This window comes from Diospyros lotus, chromosome 4 (assembly GCF_014633365.1).
Source record: "Diospyros lotus cultivar Yz01 chromosome 4, ASM1463336v1, whole genome shotgun sequence".
NCBI lineage: Eukaryota > Viridiplantae > Streptophyta > Magnoliopsida > Ericales > Ebenaceae > Diospyros > Diospyros lotus.
The window spans coordinates 18,828,978-18,850,262 of NC_068341.1; the positions used below are offsets into that span (position 1 = coordinate 18,828,978).

At 36.6% G+C, this 21,285-nt stretch overlaps 1 protein-coding gene across 1 annotated transcript; it reads right to left on the reverse strand.

Moving 5' to 3' along the window:
• Positions 1–1,904: 1,904 nt before the first annotated feature.
• On the reverse strand, positions 1,905–10,251 carry LOC127799607 (polypyrimidine tract-binding protein homolog 3). The gene is made up of 15 exons (XM_052333800.1): positions 10,156–10,251; positions 9,629–9,695; positions 7,387–7,458; positions 7,212–7,288; positions 6,985–7,066; positions 5,217–5,340; positions 4,820–4,884; positions 4,619–4,668; positions 4,447–4,488; positions 4,272–4,323; positions 4,127–4,169; positions 4,012–4,025; positions 3,434–3,541; positions 3,118–3,261; positions 1,905–2,491 (listed from the first exon to the last, which is right to left on the reverse strand). Exons 2-15 carry the CDS (start codon positions 9,683–9,685, stop codon positions 2,102–2,104), a joined length of 1,320 nt encoding a protein of 439 aa, XP_052189760.1. The 5' UTR covers positions 9,686–9,695; positions 10,156–10,251; the 3' UTR covers positions 1,905–2,101.
• Between the last annotated feature and the right edge of the window lie 11,034 nt (positions 10,252–21,285).

The window sequence follows — 21,285 nt, forward strand, 5'->3', positions numbered from 1 at the left end:
GTTTTTTACCTCAATTTTTCTGCCTACTTTCTTGTTCCTCAACGTACTGAAACCAACACGCTTCAATACCCTTCCCCTTACTCAACATAACAGGCTGGTGCAGTTATATAGAGTTGGTTTCATCAATGTGTGTGTGTGTGTGTGTGTGTCCTGTAGAAGGAATGAATTGCATCTCTGTGCAACAAAGTTAGCTCCAAACAGAACAATCACAATCACAATCACAATCACTCGTATAATTAAGTTTCTTATCAACATTAATTTTATGAAGGATATTAATCAGAGCTTTACAAGTGAGCACCTTCATAGTAACCTCACTAACTTCGTCATCAACAAAACGAAGACAGACCTCTTGTTTAAGTCAATACACATCTGATTGATTGCACAGAAAATGAAACCCAAGTTGGATGTATAAGCAAGCGCGCATGTGTGTGCATGATCATTCACTGAGGATTGGTATTGAGTTTTTAATGGTCTTGAAAGTTTCCTCTCGACTACTTCGTTTTTTATAGTTATAATGTACATTTCGAGATAGCTACAATGTATATTTAGTTACTAAGTTTGGAAGTTTATTACATTCATAGAATGTCTATAGAAACAATTAAATTTTACTGTGAAATGATAACTTAACGGATGAGTTGAATAGAGAAAAAATATGATATCGTCACATCATTTTTATAATATAATTTTGACTTTTGAAAAAAAAAAAAAGTACACATTTTCTGAAATGAAAATCATGTTATAAATAAAAGATATAATGTTACTGCTACAGAATTAACTACAATGTCAATACTTATGGAGTATAAATTTTACTTCTTTCATACTATCTTAGAAATTTTAGAATATTATTTATCATTAGTTAATTAGTCAATTGTAAAATTATATTATTATAATAATATTTCATTACTCACGACACTTATATTGTCAATATTTATAATAGAATTATTACTATTCAAAATTTTATTTTCAGAAAAAAAATAAAATTTAAATTTTTACCATTCATATGGATGTTAAGTTATAAATAAATATTGATTCAATTAGAAATAAACGTATAAGCCAACAGTTTGGACTAAGTACAAATGCCCACGAAAATTACAATTACCGCACAGCCTCATCTAAACCAAAAACATAACATCTGCTCCTAGCAAGCAGGCACTGAGCAGTACAGATGGACTTTCCTGTCATACACCTTATCCTAATTTTGTTCACACACAACATTTATAATATCAATTCACTTTTAAAAATTACATTGACAATACAAATTTATGTAAAAATAGTGTTAACAAAATTTTGTGCAAAGCCCTTCAAGTGAGAATGATAAGAAGCATCCCAATACCATTTGATATGAAAAAAAAAAAAATCATAAAATAACAATAAATGAAGATAATTAATACAATCATTTTGCATCACATAATAATATTGCGGACCCAACCTGCATGGCATGACAACTCAGCTAATGCCATACTTCATACATATTAAACAAAACATATTTGTGTGCACTAGCCCTGATGACAGAGAGAGTCAACAAGCCATCTGCTCCATCGGTAAAGGCAGAAATAGGGGAGAGGTAGGATAGAGAGGAAGAAGAAGAAGAAGAAGCGCAAGGGAGGTGAAGTGACTGTGAACAGTCCACAAATTCATAGATTGAACAAGCTTTTAAGATTCCTTTTGGACTATGAAGAGAACACAAATGGTTCGTCTATGGGCTATAGCCCTACAAGATAAGACTAAGACAAAAAAAAAAAAAATCAACAACAATGGCAAGCCATGGATGATGGATTTCTCAAGAGTTTTTTTTTTTTTTTTTTTCTTTTTTTCAAATGCCAAATGCCCCCTCCAACTATACAGAACTGGCAAAAATTTAAACAGATCAACCTCCCCATTCCCAGACATTAGAGGCAACTTCAGACAGACCAACTAGTACATGCACATTAATATATATGAAGAAGAGTAGAAGTACCAACAAAACCAAAGAGAGAATCTCACCAACCAAGACAAAGCCAGTATCACCAGAGTTACAAGAAACATAACACTAGTAAAAAGGATTACCACCTGCATTGTTCCATCACTTGTCACTCCTTATTACCTCTCATTATGAGGGTCTCTAGATGTTCTGCAGTTGCGAAAAAGAGATCCGAATCATTGAACCCCCAAGGGAGCTGGCATGTTTGCAAACGAGGGCTTCTGTGGCCTGCTCCTCGTTTTCAAACAGAACAAGGGCCTGCTTCTTGCCATTCATCTCAAAGAGCTTGGTGTTGATAATGGTGCCATGTTCCTCAAGGTGGGCCACAATCTCCTCCTCAGTGACATCCTGGGGGAGGGTGGATAGGTGGATCATTTTGGTTGGGGAGCAGCAGTAACGATAATTCTTTGCAGCATTGCGGTTGAAGCGATTGAGATTTGAATTTGAGTACTCGTGCGTATCAGCACCAGTTGTTATGTTCGGATGCTTAGAGAAGTTTACCTCCAATCGTTTCCCAAACAACATGGCTCCCTGTGAAAGAATTTAGATCAACTCAAGATCCAACTGATCCACTGATAAGGAAAGTTCCATAATAATATAAGCCAAACAAAGTTCATTTATCCAGACGCAACTCCCCTCAATAAAAGTCCCTTCTGCAGCTATTTACATTTCTACAGCACCTTGTTTATGCATTTGATAAACATTCAGCTGCATTTTTCTAGTTGTCAACTACTAAATCAACGATACACAGATGATAGCATTATTTGTGACTTTTGGCTCAATGGTTTCAAGTGTTCTAACTTCAACCAACAATAAAAAAGGGGATGACGTTCAATAGAACGGTTAAATACAGCACCATGTTTAGTGTACATGAGAGTACTAATTTGTCAAGGTTCAGCACAATGCCAACTTTTTAACTGGCCGTTGACAAAAGAAAATGTTTTGACTTTGCATGATGTTCATGATTTATCTAGAATATAAAAGAGAGAAGTTGGATCACATGGCAGAGGACATTTAATGCCCTGACCTAGAAACTCAGTTGTCTACTTCCGCATCATGCAGCCCAGTACCAAAATATATCCCAGAAATTGATCATATTGTGAGAACCCAACAAAATTAGGAAACCATAAATGACAAATATATGTTAGTCACCAAACCTTCAAGAAGTGTACTGCTAGTTCGGCTTGAAAGCCATCACCCATCTGAACCAATGCATGATCTGTTTTATTGCGGAGAAGTTTGATTCTAACAATGTTTCCGTAGATAGAGAATAGATTGAAAAGTTTGTCCTCGTCAATTCTCTGACACGGAAATTACAAAAGAAAAAATAAATAATCAATATGTTAAAAGGGGAGCTGGAAAAAAACCAAAACCAATGAGATCACGTAATAAGCTTTCCCTTTCTAGGAAAGCTAAAAAAAAAATGCTTTCCCTTCAAAAAAAAAAATGAGCATAAGCAGAGAAGGAACTTACATCAGGATTTAGATTAGACACTAGAACAGTGCACCTGTCATTTGTCCCACTTATTCCAGGAGGCAACCCCCCTCCAAAAGCTGCTGCAATGGCCGCAGCATTGCCCATCTAGAACAAGAACCAAATAAAACTGAAGCCACTAAATTGAACAAGAAGAGAAAAGCTAAATATAGTTCCAAGTTATTGTGATGGATTGCAACAAATATGATGACAAAGCAGCAGAAAAGATGAAGAAAATCCAAATCATTCCAGCCATCCAACAAGACTCATGAACCAGAAATCTCCTAGCCAAAATGCCAGGTCCCTTAATTTTCATCAAATCCCAGACTGCAACTTGGTGATGACTGATGAATACTATCAAACCAATTAAATACTGGTGGCAATGTTTTTGAGTATAAAATAGGTGTCACAAATTATGCAATGCAGTGTTTGCTGCATGATCTAACTTTTCCAGATGCAGGATTGTAACAAAGACGAAAAGCAGTAGGTGTGCAAACAATCCTGGGAAGATGTAAAATGGACAGAATTTCCCAGCGCTGACATATCAGAAGGACCAATAACATCATGGCAGTACAGACCTGTGGAAATCCAACTGAAACACATAAAAGAAAAAATAGACATCAGAATATGATTAAAAATAAAAAAATATTCATAAAATGGAAAAGGTAACTGTGCAACTTCCTAATTGAATACCTGCTCTGGCTCCATACATGCTGCCTGCATCTCCGTACCCAGGCTGCTCCACCATGAAATAAATACAAATTAATATGAGTACAGAATGGATAAGAAATACTAAATAAAACATGGTTAACAGAATAATGGAAAAATTATAGCATACTTGTGATGATCTTCCCTTCTGTTCTGAAGGTAGAGATGGGTTTGTGAAATCCCTACAAATGGTAAAGTGAAATCAGTGGTGCTACATAATAATGTAATGTTAAGAAAATATTATACACAAGTCTAAAGTGAAGAAAAATAAAAAATAAAAAAAAAATCATGCAGCTACTACTGACCTTGATCGCTCATTATTGTAGTTCACTTGTAACTCATCAAGGCTGATCATAATGATAAACAAAATATCAACCATAAAAGGAAAATAAGAATAAATACACAAGCAAATAAGAAAGCACAAAAGCATGGATCACTCAGCACAACAGAGTGCAAAAACACAAGGTTTGAGCTTACTTTGAAAACTGAATGTCCAGCTGACAGCAACCATCATAAATATTTCGTCCCTAGAAGACAGTTTGAGTGTGTTAAAAACTTTTGCTAAGAAGCCAAATAGAAAACAGATACAAAACAATCTGTCCACTTCAAAACAATTGCAAAATAATAAACTGTGGAACTTATCCAAAAAAAAAAAAAGAAAAAGTAAATTACTGCAACCTGAAGAGAGTTTCTTGCTGAGACAGCACTTTGGCGTGTTTGATACTGTATAAGGGCTTGGAAACCTACATAATTCATGCATCCATGATAAGAAATAACCGAAAAAAATATACACGGCTTATGAAAAAAAATCATTATTTTTTTTTAAAGTTAGGAAATATATGAAGAAATATTTCCAGAAATATTTAGCAAAATTATGGACCTTCATCCAAAATTATTACAAATTATAACAATCACATGTCAGACATGAATTAAGAACATGCATTAAGAACATGGCAGACAAAAGGAAAATGCCAAACTATCTCACATCCTCGTGGGTTAAAATAAGAGTTGAAATTGAGAAAAAAAAAAAAAAGATGGAGAGAGAGAGAAAGAAAGAAAACTTGAAGAAGCTGACCAGCTGACTTCTGAAATGTGACGATCTTCTCCACAAATCCATGAGGAGAAAACACTTGATGCAGCACTTCCACGGTTATAGGATATAGCATGTGATGAATTGTAACTAAGAGAATTCGATTAGGCTGTGTATCCAGAGTGTGCCCAACAGCAAACCAACATAGAGACAGGAGAGAGATAGAGAGAAGAGAATGAATAGAGAAGAATAGAAAGAGAAAAGGAGAAAGAACCACTAATATAACAAATAATAATCTCCCGCACAGAAACACAAACCACCAAAACAAAATATAGATGCATAAAAAGAAAAAGAACACATAAAAGTATCATAAATTGAAGGACAAAACAGGAACTAGTTTATTTAGAGGTCAATTGACAATAATCTTTCATGGTTAGTCATGTGAAAAGCCAATAAGTTATCATAAAATATGAATATTTAACCCTACTAAAGCAGCTCGTATGTTGATCTTTCCACTGTTCCAAAACTTCATATCTAGGACTCGTGCATAACCAAATGATAACATTTTGAGGAAAACAACTACCAGGATTTAAAACAAAAAATTTATCATTTGTTGAATTTCGATAAGAACCATGATTGATGGGCATCACATGACAAATTAGCTGAATTGTTTAATTATAATCCCCAGAAGATATACTTAAAAAATCACATTTAGTACACATGGAACCAGTAAAGGTTTGACATCACATTGACATTTACCCTAGAAACAGGTAAAGATAGGAACCACACTTCTTGGGATTTCATGTTTGAAGCTGCCCAATAGCCACTTAGGCATATGCACCTGACTTCAGGGAGAACACATTGGAGATCTAATTTTTTTTAAACATGGAGATACTAGGAGATAACAAATGATCCTGCAGTCATATTTTCCTTTGGCAACTATGTTTCTGTCAGAATATAGAAATACTACAAAGCAATCTCAAATAGTACTAATCTAGTATGTCTTATAGGATAAGTTTACAACGGAAACAAGTCTCCAATTTCTCTCTCTCTCTCTCTCTCTCTCTCTCTCTCTCTCTCTATATATATATATATGTATATGTACATGTATGTAGGAATCACGGCTTCAACACATTATAGGCCTACAGCATGTTTAAAATTGAAGAAAAGTTGAAAGTGGCTTGGACCAGGAACACTATTCCTTCTTGTTTCATCTCTCTGCATCGCCCTTCATCACTAACTACTCCTCATTTGTTTTTTCTCTGCCCTGCCCTCTTTTCCCTTCAATTTAACTTCTTACCCTCTTTTCTCTGTGCCTTATCCAACCTCTCTCCCAGTCTCCCTTGGCCCAGGTATGCCTTATTCTTCACCACTTAGCTCCCTCCAAAAATTCATCAATCCTGTCTCTCTCTCTCTTTCTCTCTCACAGACATAATCATTCTAAGAGATCCTTCACACTGAGTTTAATATAAATATACAAATGTAACAAAAAGAACAATGAAAATAGAGACACATGATAACATGCATTAAACTTGCATTTTGGTGAAATACCAAAAGAACCATGCTGGTTTAAAGCTAATCTGCAAATAACACTGCCTCCTCTCTATATAGGTAAATATACAAACCTACTCATGCAGAGTTAAAGCTTAGCTTAAAGTTTTATTAATATTGAAGAGGCATATGTGCATGTTAAAAATCTGGCCAGCAAGCCCATAAAAATCCAGCATAAGCTTTGCATTTCCTGACCATCCTTGTCACAAATAGAAACAACTGCCTGTAACACACTGAAGCACATAATACACAGACTACCAACCTCATCCCCGCGGCCTTGAGGATTCTGGTCCATGTTTGTTAGTTCCTGATGCGATGAGAATTGAACATAAACATTCCTTCCCCTGCACATCACAATAGAGAATTTTACCAATATATATGGAAGCTAGCTGACTAGAAAACTACCAGATAAAAGACACTGCCAGTGAAGACAGGAATTGTCAAGAAGCTCAAAACAGAAAAAAATAAATGTTTCATCTATCACAATACCTTATGCTTGGCTGAACATTCGTGTAGAATTGCAATGCATTTACAGCTGAAGGAATATCTTGCATTTGGAGGAGAGCCTGCAGCCATAGCATGTATATGGTCCTTTCAGATTGAGTTCAGTTTCAGTTTCAAACACATAAAGCTCTGTCTACCATATGTCAAAAACAGAGAAGACCTGATTTTTAGCACGGAGCATGACCAGTTTGGTGATTACCCCAAATGGCTGGAATAGCTGAAGCAAGTCATTCTAGTAAACATTGTAACTTGTGTCAGGGAATATATACACACACTGTGAAAGAAAATCTACAATAAATGCACACCAACATAATTTATAGAAAAGAGAGCAGTAGCTGTGACCCAAGACAAGCCAAAACACAATTTCCTGCAGTAACAGAATTAATAAGTAGATCAGCAGCCAAAACGAGAAGCAACCTTCTATCTCTTTTGGCAATCTTTCTATGTCCATTTAGAATGAATATGTGAAACCAATTAAGCATGCATTCCAAAGTATCCATTTACAAAAAACCAGTGTTCTAAAACGTGGCCAAGGCGCCCAGGCGCTAGGCGGCCCTTGGCTGCCGCGATTAAGCCCTAACCAGCAACCTAGGCACCAGGCCGATTAATCCGGCGCCTAGGCGGCCCAAGTGGCGCCTAGCCGCCTGGGTTGGGTGCGGCATGCCGCCTACCTACCTGGGTCGCGCATGGCCTGGCCGCTGCGATTTGTAAAAGTCGTGTAGAGATGGTGGACGAAGGTGCCTACCTACCTGGGTCACGCGCAACCTAGCCGCTGCGATTTGTAAGAGTCGTGTAGAGATGGTGGACGAAGTGTCTTGGCCTCTAAAGCTCAAGAACACGCCATAACTATCGTTGCTCCGAGAAGCGGAAGAGGAGGAGGCGGGCTCTTTACCTCTTGTAGTAGTAGTCATTGAACAAAGGGAGCAGAGAAGAATGGAACTCGTCTAGGAGACAAGAGATTTAGGGGGGGGGGGGAGAGAGAGAGAGAGAGAGAGAGACCAAACACCAAAGTAAACCAAAGCAGTGATCAAAAAGCACATGTTGAATGGGCAACAATTAGAAAATTTGGGAGAAATTTGTGGGGAAAAAAATCCAGAAAAGTACATTTCATGGGTTAAATTATTGTTAATATATAATTTAATTTGTGTGTGATTTACTATTAGATGAAAGCACAAAATAATGCAAGGAAGCAACAAATGTTACAAAATAATGCAGGTTTATGTGCTGAAAACAGTAGTTTTCCTAGGCCCTGCCTAGGCGCCCTAGGCGCTAGGCCCTGGTCTAGCGCCCGACTAGCGCCTAGCGCCTTTTAGAACACTGCAAAAAACATAAAGAAACCTGTAGTCTCTCATTTTTTAACAGCAAATTGTTAGGGTTAAAATGGCCAACTAAAAATCAGCCACACAGAAAATTAGATCCAATCACCCGTTTAGTTTTCTCAGAAGATACCTCACTAACGTTAAGAACAGGTGGTAGAGTTTCACTCCCACTCCCACTCCCAATCTATTTAAGGATATATTTTAAGCAAATATCATCAACCACCACCAGAAGGACAAACCCTCTAGAAAAAGTGATATACAGGCCTACAAAACAAAACAACCTATCAAAAAGATGAGTAAAACAAGAAAAGGGAAAGAGAAGAGAGCCAGAACACCACTCAAAAGTAAATAAAGAAGGGCAGAGCTTTGAGGGACTGAATAGAATGCTCACTCTCAAAATCTCCAATATTCCTTTATCATGAAATGAGCCAGGTCACAATACAAGCAGTGAGGAGTCAAAAGCCTCTTTGATCGCTAGGCACCCCAAACCGAAGCAAAAAAAGAAATATCTCATAGATTCTAGGATGACCCACCGAATGCCAAAATTGATGATCTCCCCATGCTAATAACTTTACAAATAAAAGTAAAATTTCCTTCCCGATGCACAATCTTGAACATGTTTAAACAAGAGCATTCAATTCCTTGACATCCCAATATATGTCATTCCTGCAACTCACCTCCCATTCCCAACAACCACAGACATCCACAAGAGTTAAATGGACTTTACTGTAATTTCTGTAGATGCTCTAATTTTTAGGCATATCTTTTAAAAAACAAAAAGTGTTTACGATAGGAAGCAAGTCTGTCCTTGAATACCACGGAGAATGTATATTGCCCTCATTTTCCTTTTTCCCCTAATAGGAGACTAAAAAGATTGTAGCTTCTTGGAAAACAGGATTGCAAATAAAAAAGTTCATTCTGTGGTTATAAATGACATAGAACCCCTTGGGTTAGCAATACAGGAAGCATACAATTCCAAAGCAGAAGGCAAAGGAATAAAAAGGCGAATATTGAGAAATATAAAAGCTTAAAACATCATCTAGCTATAGATTTGCATACAGAATCAAAATTGGAAGAAAGTACCTCAGAAATTTCATGACCCACATTTCGCACATGAATGACTTTGGATGGCTCGGTCATCTCAAACAACCTGAAGTGAACCCAACAAAGAAAAAAGGACTTTAGTACAAGCAAATACAATTGCCAGTATATGGCAATTCACATAGAAACGTCATAAGAGCACCATAGAAATGCCTAAATCAACAGAAACAAATAATAAAAAATACTTTATTTTAAGAAAAGATTTTGCAATGCCCATTCAGAAGACGGAAATACAGTAAATGCAGGTAGCAGAAATCAGACTTTTGCTGTCCTTTCCGTAACTGAAACCTCGAAAAGCTTACAGACTAAATCGATCTACCCACGAGCTGAACCACGAAAACTTAATCGAACCTTAAATCCGTACAAATCAACCCAAGTATAAACGAGAAAAGCTAGAGAGAAAACAACGTATCTGTTATCTTTGAGCCCCAAAACCCTAGATTCATGAATGAACAGCGAATTGAAAATCGATCATACAGGGATAGATGAAAGTAAAAGAGCAAGCTTACCTGCGACGCGAGAGAGAGAGAGAGAGAGGGCGGGAGGAGAAGGTGGTCAGAGCTAGGGCGTTGCTCGGTGCCCTATATTATATTTATGTGTATAATATATATACACACATATATCTTGATCGTAAGCTTGATATCCACCGAAAAGGATGAGATTTAGGGCCTGTTTGGGACCCGGGAAAGAAATGGAAAAAATAAAAAGAAAAATGTAAGAAATCCATGTTGCTAAGGTGATATGATATTTTTAGGGTAAAATTGCATCGTTAATTTTTAAATATTGTATTTTATAATATGTTGATCATTATAATTTAATTATTTTCATTCATGAGGACAAACTCATGTTAGACCTTGGCCCCTAGATTTTTGAAAATTAGTTTTAATAATACTACAATAAAAATTTTACTATTATTAGCCCCTTATTTTTGAAAACTCCTTACCTGTCCATGCTTGTTAATCCATAAGTGAAACCTTAGACCTCTCGCAAAAGCATGGTTGGTTTGATTTATTAACTTTAGTTGAATCATCAAATAACAACATAAAGCAATTGTTCCCCCAAGATGTAAGCAAAATTTTAGATTAATCAAACTAATCGGAGATAACAAACTGAAATTGTCGGTTCGGTGTTGTTAGTTTTTTATTATGGTTCGATTCAATTATTTTCCTTAGAATTTTTCGTTAGTTTAATTTGGTTCAATTAGTTATGATAAAATAACCAAACTAACGGAAGTAATATAACTTAGTTTGGAATTTTCTAAAACTTAGTTTTTGTGTTGAATGATGTAATAAATTTGATTTGGTACTTTCTTTTTACTTAAAATTGTTGATATTTTAAATTGTTATTAACTAAACAATATCGTAGTTGCTTTTAGTCAAACATCTTTTTTGGTGTAGTCTGTTGACAATTAACACTTATATAGATTGTTTTTTTATTTTGGTTGAACATATATTACTTTGAAATTAGTTAAATGACAGATTTAATTTTATGAGTTTTATTCCAATTTGATATAGATAATAATATATAGGTTTTGTGGTTTACATCAAAATATGATATTGTCATTGATGACTAATCGTTATTTTTACACTATTAACGACAAGAAATACTATTGTTATTGATTTATATTTTGATAGCTAAATAACATTTTTTAACAACAAAAATCATACAATCGCTAATTGTTCACACTATCAACGATAAGAAATATTGTCATTATTATTTTGTGTTTTAGTAGCTAAAAATTTATTTTTAACGACATAAATCATACGGTCATTAATTATTCACACTATTAACAATGGGAAATATTATCGTTATTGGGTTATAATTCGATTATTGATAATTATTTTTAATGACATGAATCATATAGTCACTAACACAATTAACAATGAGTTTATCATTCCCGTCGTTAAATGCTTTTATCCACGAAGGCAATAACGATGAACAACAACAGGAAAATTCTCATAGTTACAACATTTTAACAATGGAAAATCAACTTTTAAAATTTGATTTTCCCGTCGTTAAAACTCATTTTTCTTACTGTGATTTGTTCAATTAACCGACCGAACCGAAGTTTTCTTCGATCGATTCGATTCGAATAGTAAATCATGTTCGATCTATATGGGTTTTGGATTTTGTTTCAATTTGGTGCTCACCCTTGGTCCTATCAAGAACTACTCATACATATTGTCAATAAACTAAAACCTTTAATAAAATACCATTCTTAGTCATCAACCTTACCATTGGAGTAGGTCCTTTCTACTCAAAGCATTTGCCCTCAAGTGATATTGTATCATGTAGTTGTAGCCCTTTAAAAGCTCTATCTATCATCGTTGTCACATATTTAACTTTCTCTACAAGAACACATACATTCAGTCTTTTGCTATCAAATAACTGTTAGAAACCGAGCAATCGTGAAGCTTTGATTTTGCCTTGATTGATCCGTAGAGTCACAAACACAAGCTTCTCCAAGTCGATCCACACGATCGGCCGTTTCCACGAACGTCTCGAGTAATGCTAGTAACCCTAGGCGCCTTTGAGAGATCCGAATTTCTCTTGTTTTTTTCAGCTTCTTAATTGGCCTATTTATAGAGTAAAAAAACCCTAATTATGCCTTTGAAAAACCCCTAAACGATTTAGGTCCGGCCCATAATCATATTGGGCTGAATCTCTCTTTTAAATTGTGGAATGGGCTTGACCTAAGTGTGTGACCTCTTAGGTCCACCATTGGGCTAGATGTAGGACAACTCTATTGGGCTATATGAAGGCCCAACTCATTAGATTAATTAAACTCTTTAATTAAACTTATGGGCTTCTTAATTAAACTCTTTAATTAATAGTTTTAGAATTAATCAAATTAATTCCAAAACCCTACATATCATGGTTAACGTCTAGCAACATGCCATGAATACCTAGCCAACAATGAAAAAACACGGACCTTTTCAATTGCAAATACCGTGCAGTAAAATCCTTTCATCAATCTATGTCCCGATTGAATTTAGGGTATGGTTTTATGACGAAACCCTAATCATTCAATAACTATGTATCCATTCCAAATTTATGACTTAATAGGTGAAATCAAAACACCTTTTGATTTCCACCTCACCTTGGCCAAGGATTTCCTCAGTCATGAAATCATCGAAATACATAGGACATCTTCTCATCTTATCAATAAGTGATGAATCCTATTTCGACATTCATAAGCCTTCATATGAGATAAGGTTACACCCAGTGATAATTTGTTAATGACTCCATTGGAATCCAAAAAAGAACCAAAGCGTAACCAGTCAAATATAAGACTACCATGATGTCTCAAGTCTAAGGATCAATCTACACTATTACAACACAAAAATTCCAATTCGACATTAAAATAACCATTAGAAATTCTGTAGCGGGTCAGTTCAGTGTACTTATTCTTATAATATGCACCCACATATATGCACTAGTGTCCCCACACCAATGTCTATGAAATGAGACATTCTCCTAATTGAGCATGCATCATATGTGCTAGTCTATCCGAGTTATTAGTGTCCAATCCTAATAACTCTATGACTAGGAACATTTAAAATCAAGGCTTGTAAGGAATATATTTTATGATCGTCATCTCAATGCACGACCATATTCCATGAGCCTATTTGATCTATGGACTTTGTCAAGAATGGATTACAATAAATAATGACAACCATCAATGACAAATAAAAACATAAATGCCTTGCAATAATAATTGATTGTTCCTTAAAGAATCAAAATGTAAAGTATGATCAATTACATATAAATATAATTGGCTTGTGGGGCATAACTCTAATAATAACAACATAGACAGTGTTGCCTTAGTTTCAAAGCACGTATCATTGCTACCAATTCTAGATTATGAGTTGGATAATTCTACTCATGTCGTTTCAATTGTCAAGATTCGTAGGCAACCACCCTCACATTCTATGTTATGACATATTTTGGCTCCACCATTGAGGCATTACTTTACACTATGAAGCCTCTTGAGCCTTATAGCATAGTCAAATAGGTGTAGAAGGCAACCTATCCTTGAGTTCCTAAAAACTCTTTTCACATTGATTGCTCCATTCGAGTTAATGGTGCAACAATCATAGGGAATCCCTCAACGATATTATCCAACCAGTCTAAACATGGCCACGGTTCATGAACCGCCGGTTCCGGTTCATGAACCGCCGGTTCCGGTTCAAGAAATCTTTGAACCTGAACCGAACCGCCCAAGGGCGGTTTGGGACGGTTCGGTTCCGGTTCCGGTTCATGCCGGTTCGGTCAACGGTTTGGACCGGTTCGGTCAACGGTTTGAGCCGGTTCGGTCAACGGTTCCGGTTCCGGTTCAAACCGAATTTTTTTAATTTTTTTTTAAATATTGTTGTATTCAATTTTGGTCCTTGTTCCGTTGTTCGGTTCGGTTTGGTTTCGATTTTTAATTGTTAAATGTAATTGTAAATATAAATATTCTCAACCATATTTTTAATAAAAAAACACTACTAAAAATTGAAGAAATATAAGTAATAATTTCATTAAAAATAATTAAAACAACTAAACAAGTATGTAATACAAGTAATTAATTTTTACAAATGTGAAAAATAAAAAATAAAAAATAGAATTAGACTTAATTTCATTAAAAAATAATTACAACAAAAATGTAATACAAGTAATTAATTTTTACAAATGTGAAAAAAAATAAAATATGGACTTGGATCCTACGCATCTTCATTGGAGTCGGAAGTCGCCGTTGTTGAACCATCATTAACCCATTCGTCAGATGATGATGAATGGATAAGTTCTTCTTGACGTCGCATGTTAGCTTTTTCCCAATCATTGAGGCAAACTTGAGCTTCCAATGATTCTGGAGCCAATCTTGATCTTCTTTCGTCCAAAATGTTGCCTCCACTACTGAATGTTTGTTCAACGGCTACAGTTGAAGCTGGAACTGCAAGAAGTTGACTTGCAATAATTGCAAGAGTTGGAAATGTCTCCTTGTGCCTTTTCCACCACTCCAAAATTTCAAAATTTAAACCTGTATCATCACCAAACTCAAAAACTGTGGTTAGATAAGTTTCGAGCTCCGAATGTGAGCTCGATCTAGGTTTTTTCCTCCTTTGATCTAAAAATTTATGACCCCATTTCATTGGTTGGGAGGAAGAGGAATGCGAAGCCATGGATGGAAATGATTCTTCACTACTAGGAGCAATAACATATGCTTCATATAATTGATTGCATAAAGTTCTAACCTTAGAAATTATAATATTCACATCAATTTCTTCATTATTTTCTAATCCTAACAACGAATAATAGTTAGACAAACACTCAATTAAACCATCAAATTTACACCTAGGATCAAATACCATAGTAACAAGAAAAATTTCAGGAATAAATTGATAATAACGTAACCATTTTTCTCTCATTTCTAAAACAGCATGACAAATTTCTTCAACATTAATTCCTTCCATTAATACACCGGCCACATTCATTGCTTCTATTAAAAATTGATGTGAAGTTGGTTTATAAACACTACTAAGTGTATGAGTAGCATCATTAAAAATTCGTAAAATATTCAAAATTGAATTACAAACATTCCACATAGTTGGAAAAATAGGATATTGTGGAATATAATTTGCTGCAAAAGAACACAATAAATCTTTATATTCAAAAGATTGATTAAGTAATTTAAAAGTTGAGTTCCAACGAGTAGGGACATCTTTTGAAAAACGTTTTGGGGTTTGACCATTGGAGGTGCAAAAATGTGCCCATGCTTTTGCAGTTCGAGGGTGTACCCAAATATAAGAAATAACATTTCTAATTGGATCTAAATAAGAATTAAGTGACTTAATACCATCTTGAACACATAAATTTAAAACATGGCATGCACATCTAACATGAAAAAATCTTCCACCAAAATTTGGTTGGCAAATTCTTTTCAATTCATTAATAGAAGCAGTATTAGCCGATGCATTATCAAAAGAAATTGAAAAAATTCTATTAACTAATCTATATTCTTGTAAAATTTGTTGAATTAATCTACAAATATTTTCAGCATTATGACTTTCATCAAAACATCGATACGCAAGAATTCTTTTTTGTAAAACATAATTTTCATCAACCCAATGACAAGTAATACCCATATATGAATGAGTTTGCCAATGATCACTCCAAATATCACTACAAATAGAAACATTAATATTATTGTTTTGAAAATATGTTATCAATTCAATTTTTGAGTTTTTAAACAATTTTAACAAATTCCTTTTCAAAGTATTTCTAGGAATTGATTTAAAACTAGGATTAACAAAGTTTTGACAAAATCGAGTAAAACCTAATTTTTCACCAAAACTAAAAGATAAATGATCAATTGCTACCATTTCAGCTAAACCAGACCTACAATTAGCTTCATTATAATGAAATAATTGAGGAGAGTTTGAAGAGGTAGCAAACCCGGATATTTGCGTTTGATCGCGGCTCAATCCAACCTTGAGCGGGTGCTTTGTTTGCAAATGTCGGGCGAAAGTACCATATCCACCTCCTTGCTTGAATTTGTATACCTGATTACAATAATTACAAGATACATCAAATTTACCATCTCCTTTTGGTGTTTTCTTGAAATGAATATTAAAAATATCAGAAGTAGAAATTTTTTCACCTCCCTTTTGTTGAGTTTCACTCTCTTGTGTTTGAAAATTTTGAGTTTCAAACTCAACATTTTCAACATTTTCAAAATTTCTACCTTCACTTGCCATTTTTTTGAAAAAAGTATGATAATAAAAAAATATAATAATGATAAAATAATATAGTAACAAGTAATAAATAATTAACAATATAATTGAATAAATTGATAAATAACAAAATGAGAAGATTGAAGAAATTGAAATTGAAATATTAAATGAGAGACAAAATTGAGAGAATAATAGCTTGAGACTTGAGAGGGAGAGAGAGAGAGAGAGAGAGAGAAAGTGTGAAAAATGAGTGGGGGAGGGAGGGGTATATATAGATAGGAATTATAAAATTAAAAAAAAAATTAATAAAATTGGAATTGGACCGTTGGCTGCCAACGGTCCAATTTTGGACCGTTGGGGGGGGGGGGGGAGGGGTGCTGCACGGGGGGAGGGGGGGTTGTTCCGGTTCCGCGGAACCGGAACCGGCAGTTCCAGTTCCGGTTCCGCGGAACCGGCGGTTCCGGTTCCCCGGAACCTTGAACCAGAACCAGACCGAATTTCGCCGGTTCAGTCCGGTTCCGGTTCGGCCGGTTCCGGGTCCGGTTCCGGTTCGAACCGCCGGTCCGGTTCAATTTTGGCCATGTCTAGTCCAACCAGTCCTAGAAAACTCTTAATCGCAATCACAACTTCGATTATCATTAATTCTTTATGACTTCTATCTTGCCACTCTTTTTGTTAATGTTACATGTCCCAAAATGCACTTTTGTGAGCTATAACTCACATTTTAGAATTTAACATAAAATTCTGCCTCTTTTCACTAGTGGAATACACTAATATGCCATCTATGAAATTAAATGATAACAAACCTATCCAGATAGAGCCCGAACCCCATACTCATAAGGTTCATAAGTGCACCTGGTGCCTTAGTTAAACAGAACAATATTACTAGATACTTATAGTGCCTATATCGAGACCTAGTAGCTATCATGGGTATATCATCCAGCTTAATTCTCAATAATTAATATCTAGACTTTAAATCAATCGTCAAAAAGATCTAAACTTCTTTCTTATATTTGAAATTCATTTAATTTGCTTCGATCATCTAGACAACCATCATTTTTAGACACATCATTATACTTGTCTAAATTGCGAAAACTACAAAATGACTTTTATTAGTATCATGAAAAATATTACAAGGTTTATTAAAATAACGCATAACTTCAAAATTAGGAACATATGTTAGGTCCTTGATTAGGTTATATTATTCTCACTCTCCAACTCGTTTAGAGCAAACACTTGTCCAAGTCGTGTATATTGCTCATCCTTACTCCTTATTTTTAGGGAAATTTCTAGAGATATGCCCCCAGTTGTCACAAGTATAGCAACCCAATTTTCCTTCTCAACATTCCCAACATTATGCTTCTAGCACCTTGGAGATTGCTTGTCATGCTTAGATTTGAACTCTTTCGATTCCAACCTTTAAGCCTTTTCTTTCTTTGATTTACCAATTGTTGATTCTTTCGAACCTATCTTGATCACCTCAATTAGGGTTTAGTTAGTCTCTATAGTCATGGCGTAATATCTCGCATCGAGCGATAGGAAGGACTGGATCAACTTACCATGATGGGGCTACGCAAACTTTTCAATGGTCACTCATCCTTGAGCTACCCTAACTCAAGCACGCTTAACTCGGGAGTTCTTTATCCACATTCAGCCCAAAGGTATCTAGTTAGTGTTGTTTCCTTTTTTACTATCCTTGATATATATACTAACTTCTCTAGAGTCCCTTCTTGGACTTGACTTTGGGCTCTTGGGATATTACACATGGCCTTGAAAATTATTCAGCACAGGAATGCACATGCAAGATCCTTATCACCAGTTAAGTTTCAATCATAGTCCTTCTAGGTTTGTGAGCTTTCTTAGTCTCATCCTTTTCGTATAAAGGCATATATTTGCTAAGTCGAGTGACTTCTACTTTGTATTGAGTTAACGTCATGTCATTCGTCTATCACAAGTTCATGAATGCTTGAGTTTTTTCCACTTTCTAGCAAATCAAAAAGTACTTTATGTTGAATAATTCCTTGAATCGCTCCTGTCGACGTTCAAAATTAGCCGACCGTGATTCAAAGACCCGCAGAGAATAATCAAACTCAAATGCAAAGAGGAGGAATAAAGTGAAAGGAAAGACATGAGAATTTTACATGGTCTGGTCAGAACAATACCTACTCCACAACTTTTCTCTAGGCATTCCGGCAGAGTAATAGTATAGCATTTTTCTTGTTCTCCCTTTAACAATGGCATTTTTTACCCCTATTTATAGTGAGGGGTATTCACAATTACATAATTTCCCAAAGTGGAAAAATGATATCATGGGGACAAAATATTCTTATCAATTCCATAATATCGGGAGTGGGCTCTGATTACCAAGGATCCGATTTGCATCAGATAAAGTAGGTGGGTCCCTACCTCTGGTTATTCAGCAATCTTGTTGCTATTCAAGCTGAATAGTTTGACTAGCGAGCTAACCGATTGAGCCAGCGAGCTGACCGATTGAGCTAACGAGCTTGAAGCGTTACTGGGAGCTCGTTGAGCATATCGCTAAGAGCTCTCTAGAAGCCTTGCTGGGAGCTCATTTGGTTTCACGATCTGAGCTCGAATTTCAGCGATACATAAGCTTACCTGACGAGCTCGACTAGGCCTATTGGGCTTTAGGCAATTGGGCCGGCCTATTAGACTGAGTCTAGCCCATAAGAAGTGGTGCAGGAAATATGTATAACACAAGCCCCCTAACTCGCAATGCAATTGCAAGCTCCATATTCCAAGGTCGCGAGGGAATAGCTCCATTCATATTTGCTAGATGATATGCTCCGTTGCCCAAATTTTCCATGATGATAAAAGGGTCTTCCCAGTTAGGACCTATTGTGTCATCACTCGCCATGTGAGCTCCTGGGAGTATCAGGCACAATACTAGGTCTCCGACATTGTAGCGTCAAATCTGGACCTTTTTGTTGTAGTACCGCGCCACCCTTTGTTGATAGACAACAACCCTCATGCGAGCTATATCTCTCGCTTCCTCAAGTAGGTTTAGGCTTGCTGCTAGCAGCTCATTGTTATCATTTGGATTGAAGGTGACCCTCAAGTGGCTGGTCACCTTATTTTCTGTTGGGATCATAGCTTCGGACCCATACACTATTGAGAATGGGGTCTCCCATATGCTGCTTCGAGCTGTTGTTCGATAGGCCCAAAGCACCGTTTGTAGTTCATCTGCCCAAGCCCTCTTTTGAACCTTGAGCTTAGTTTTCAAGATCTGTTTGATTATTTTGTTGACAGCCTCGACCTGTCCATTGGCTTTGGGGTGGTCAACAGCTGTGAAACTCTTTTGGATCCCCAGCGATTCTTAGAATTGGATGAATTGCTCACTGGTAAATTGGGTTCCATTGTCCATGATTATTTGTCGTGGGACTCCGAACCTACAAATAATATTATCACACATAAAATATTGTACCTTCGAACTAGAGACCTACGCGAGCTCTTTGGCTTCTGCCTACTTAATGAAGTAGTCAACTGCCACTATGGCGTATTTACACCCTCCGCGGGCTATTGGAAGCTTCCCAATTAGATCCATACCCCAAATAGCAAATGGGCATGGGCTACTTATCTGTTGTAAGTAGACTGGTGGAGCTTGTGGGAATTTAGCAAATCTTTTGCACTTGTCACATTTTTTGACCAATTCTGTGGCATTTTGATTTATGGTAAGCCAATAAAACCCCTACCGAAGTGCCTTTTGTGCCAACGACAGTGCTCCAGCATGATGACCGCAATGGCCCGCGTGAATTTCTTCCAACACGGTTTGACAGTCGGTGCCACCAATATATCTCAGAAGCAGGGCTAAAAACCCCCTCTTATATAGTCTATCATCATAGACACAATACCGAGCTGCTCGAACTCGCAGCCCACGCACCTCTAGCTTATCCTCTAACAGTTTCCCATTTTGCAAATAGTCCAGTATGGGATTCATCCACGAGCCTTAAGGTGTCTCAATTATCATCATTTCAGCTCGTTGTTCTGTGCTCGGGGCAACTAAGAACTCTACTGGTATAGCCCCCAAAAATTTCGCATCTTGGGCAGTCGCCAAGCGGGCCAGTGCATCTGCGTGAGAGTTCTGAGAATGGGGAATCTAGCGTACCTCATACTTATCAAAGGCAGCTAGAAACTCTTGTACTTTTTGCAAGTTGCCACTATTTTTGTGCCTCTGGCTTGATATTCTCCCCGTGTCTAATTAACAACCAACTGAGAATCGCTGAAAATTACCAGGGACTCAGCTCACACCTCCTTTGCTAAGCGAAGTCCTGCCAGCAGTGCTTCATACTCAGCTTCATTATTGGTGGCTGGGAAACCGAATCTCATAGCACAAAGGATTCTATGGCCCTCGAGACTTATCAACATAACCCCAGCTCCAGCCCGTTGTTCCCTTGACGATCCATCCACATATAGCTCCTAAGACGGTCCTTCCAAATGCTCGACTTCCTCTTCAACTAGCCCAGTGAACTCAGCAATGAAATCCGTCAATGCTTGCCCCTTTATTGCTATCCTCAGTTTGTATTCTATATCAAACTGAGCGAGCTCGATAGTCCACTTTAATAGGTGACCTGAAGTGTCTGGCTTCTACAAGATCTACCTCAGCGAGTACTTAGTTAAGACTTCAATCTGATAAGCCTGAAAATAAGGCCGTAGCTTCCTTGATGCCATTACTAGGCAATAGGCCAGCTTTTCCATTGGCCTGTACCTTATCTTCGCATCGACCAGGCTCTTACTGACATAATACACAGGGTGTTACACTTATTCATCCCCTCGAACGAGGGCTGCACTGAGAGCATGCTAAGACACTCCCAAGTATAAAATCAACTTTTCTCCATCTTTGGGCTTGGCGAGGAGCAAAGCTCATTCCATATACTCTTTTAGCTGCTGAAAGACAGACTCACA

What these genes read in the sequence shown, in the direction of transcription:
- LOC127799607 (XM_052333800.1), bottom strand. Translation starts at nt 9,685, where the DNA reads ATGACCGAGCCATCCAAAGTCATTCATGTGCGAAATGTGGGTCATGAA. An exon ending in TGCTCCGTGCTAAAAATCAG is followed by an intron (nt 7,289 to 7,386) that starts GTCTTCTCTGTT and finishes CTATGGCTGCAG; the next exon opens with GCTCTCCTCCAAATGCAAGA. An exon ending in TACAATAATGAGCGATCAAG is followed by an intron (nt 4,324 to 4,446) that starts GTCAGTAGTAGC and finishes TACCATTTGTAG; the next exon opens with GGATTTCACAAACCCATCTC.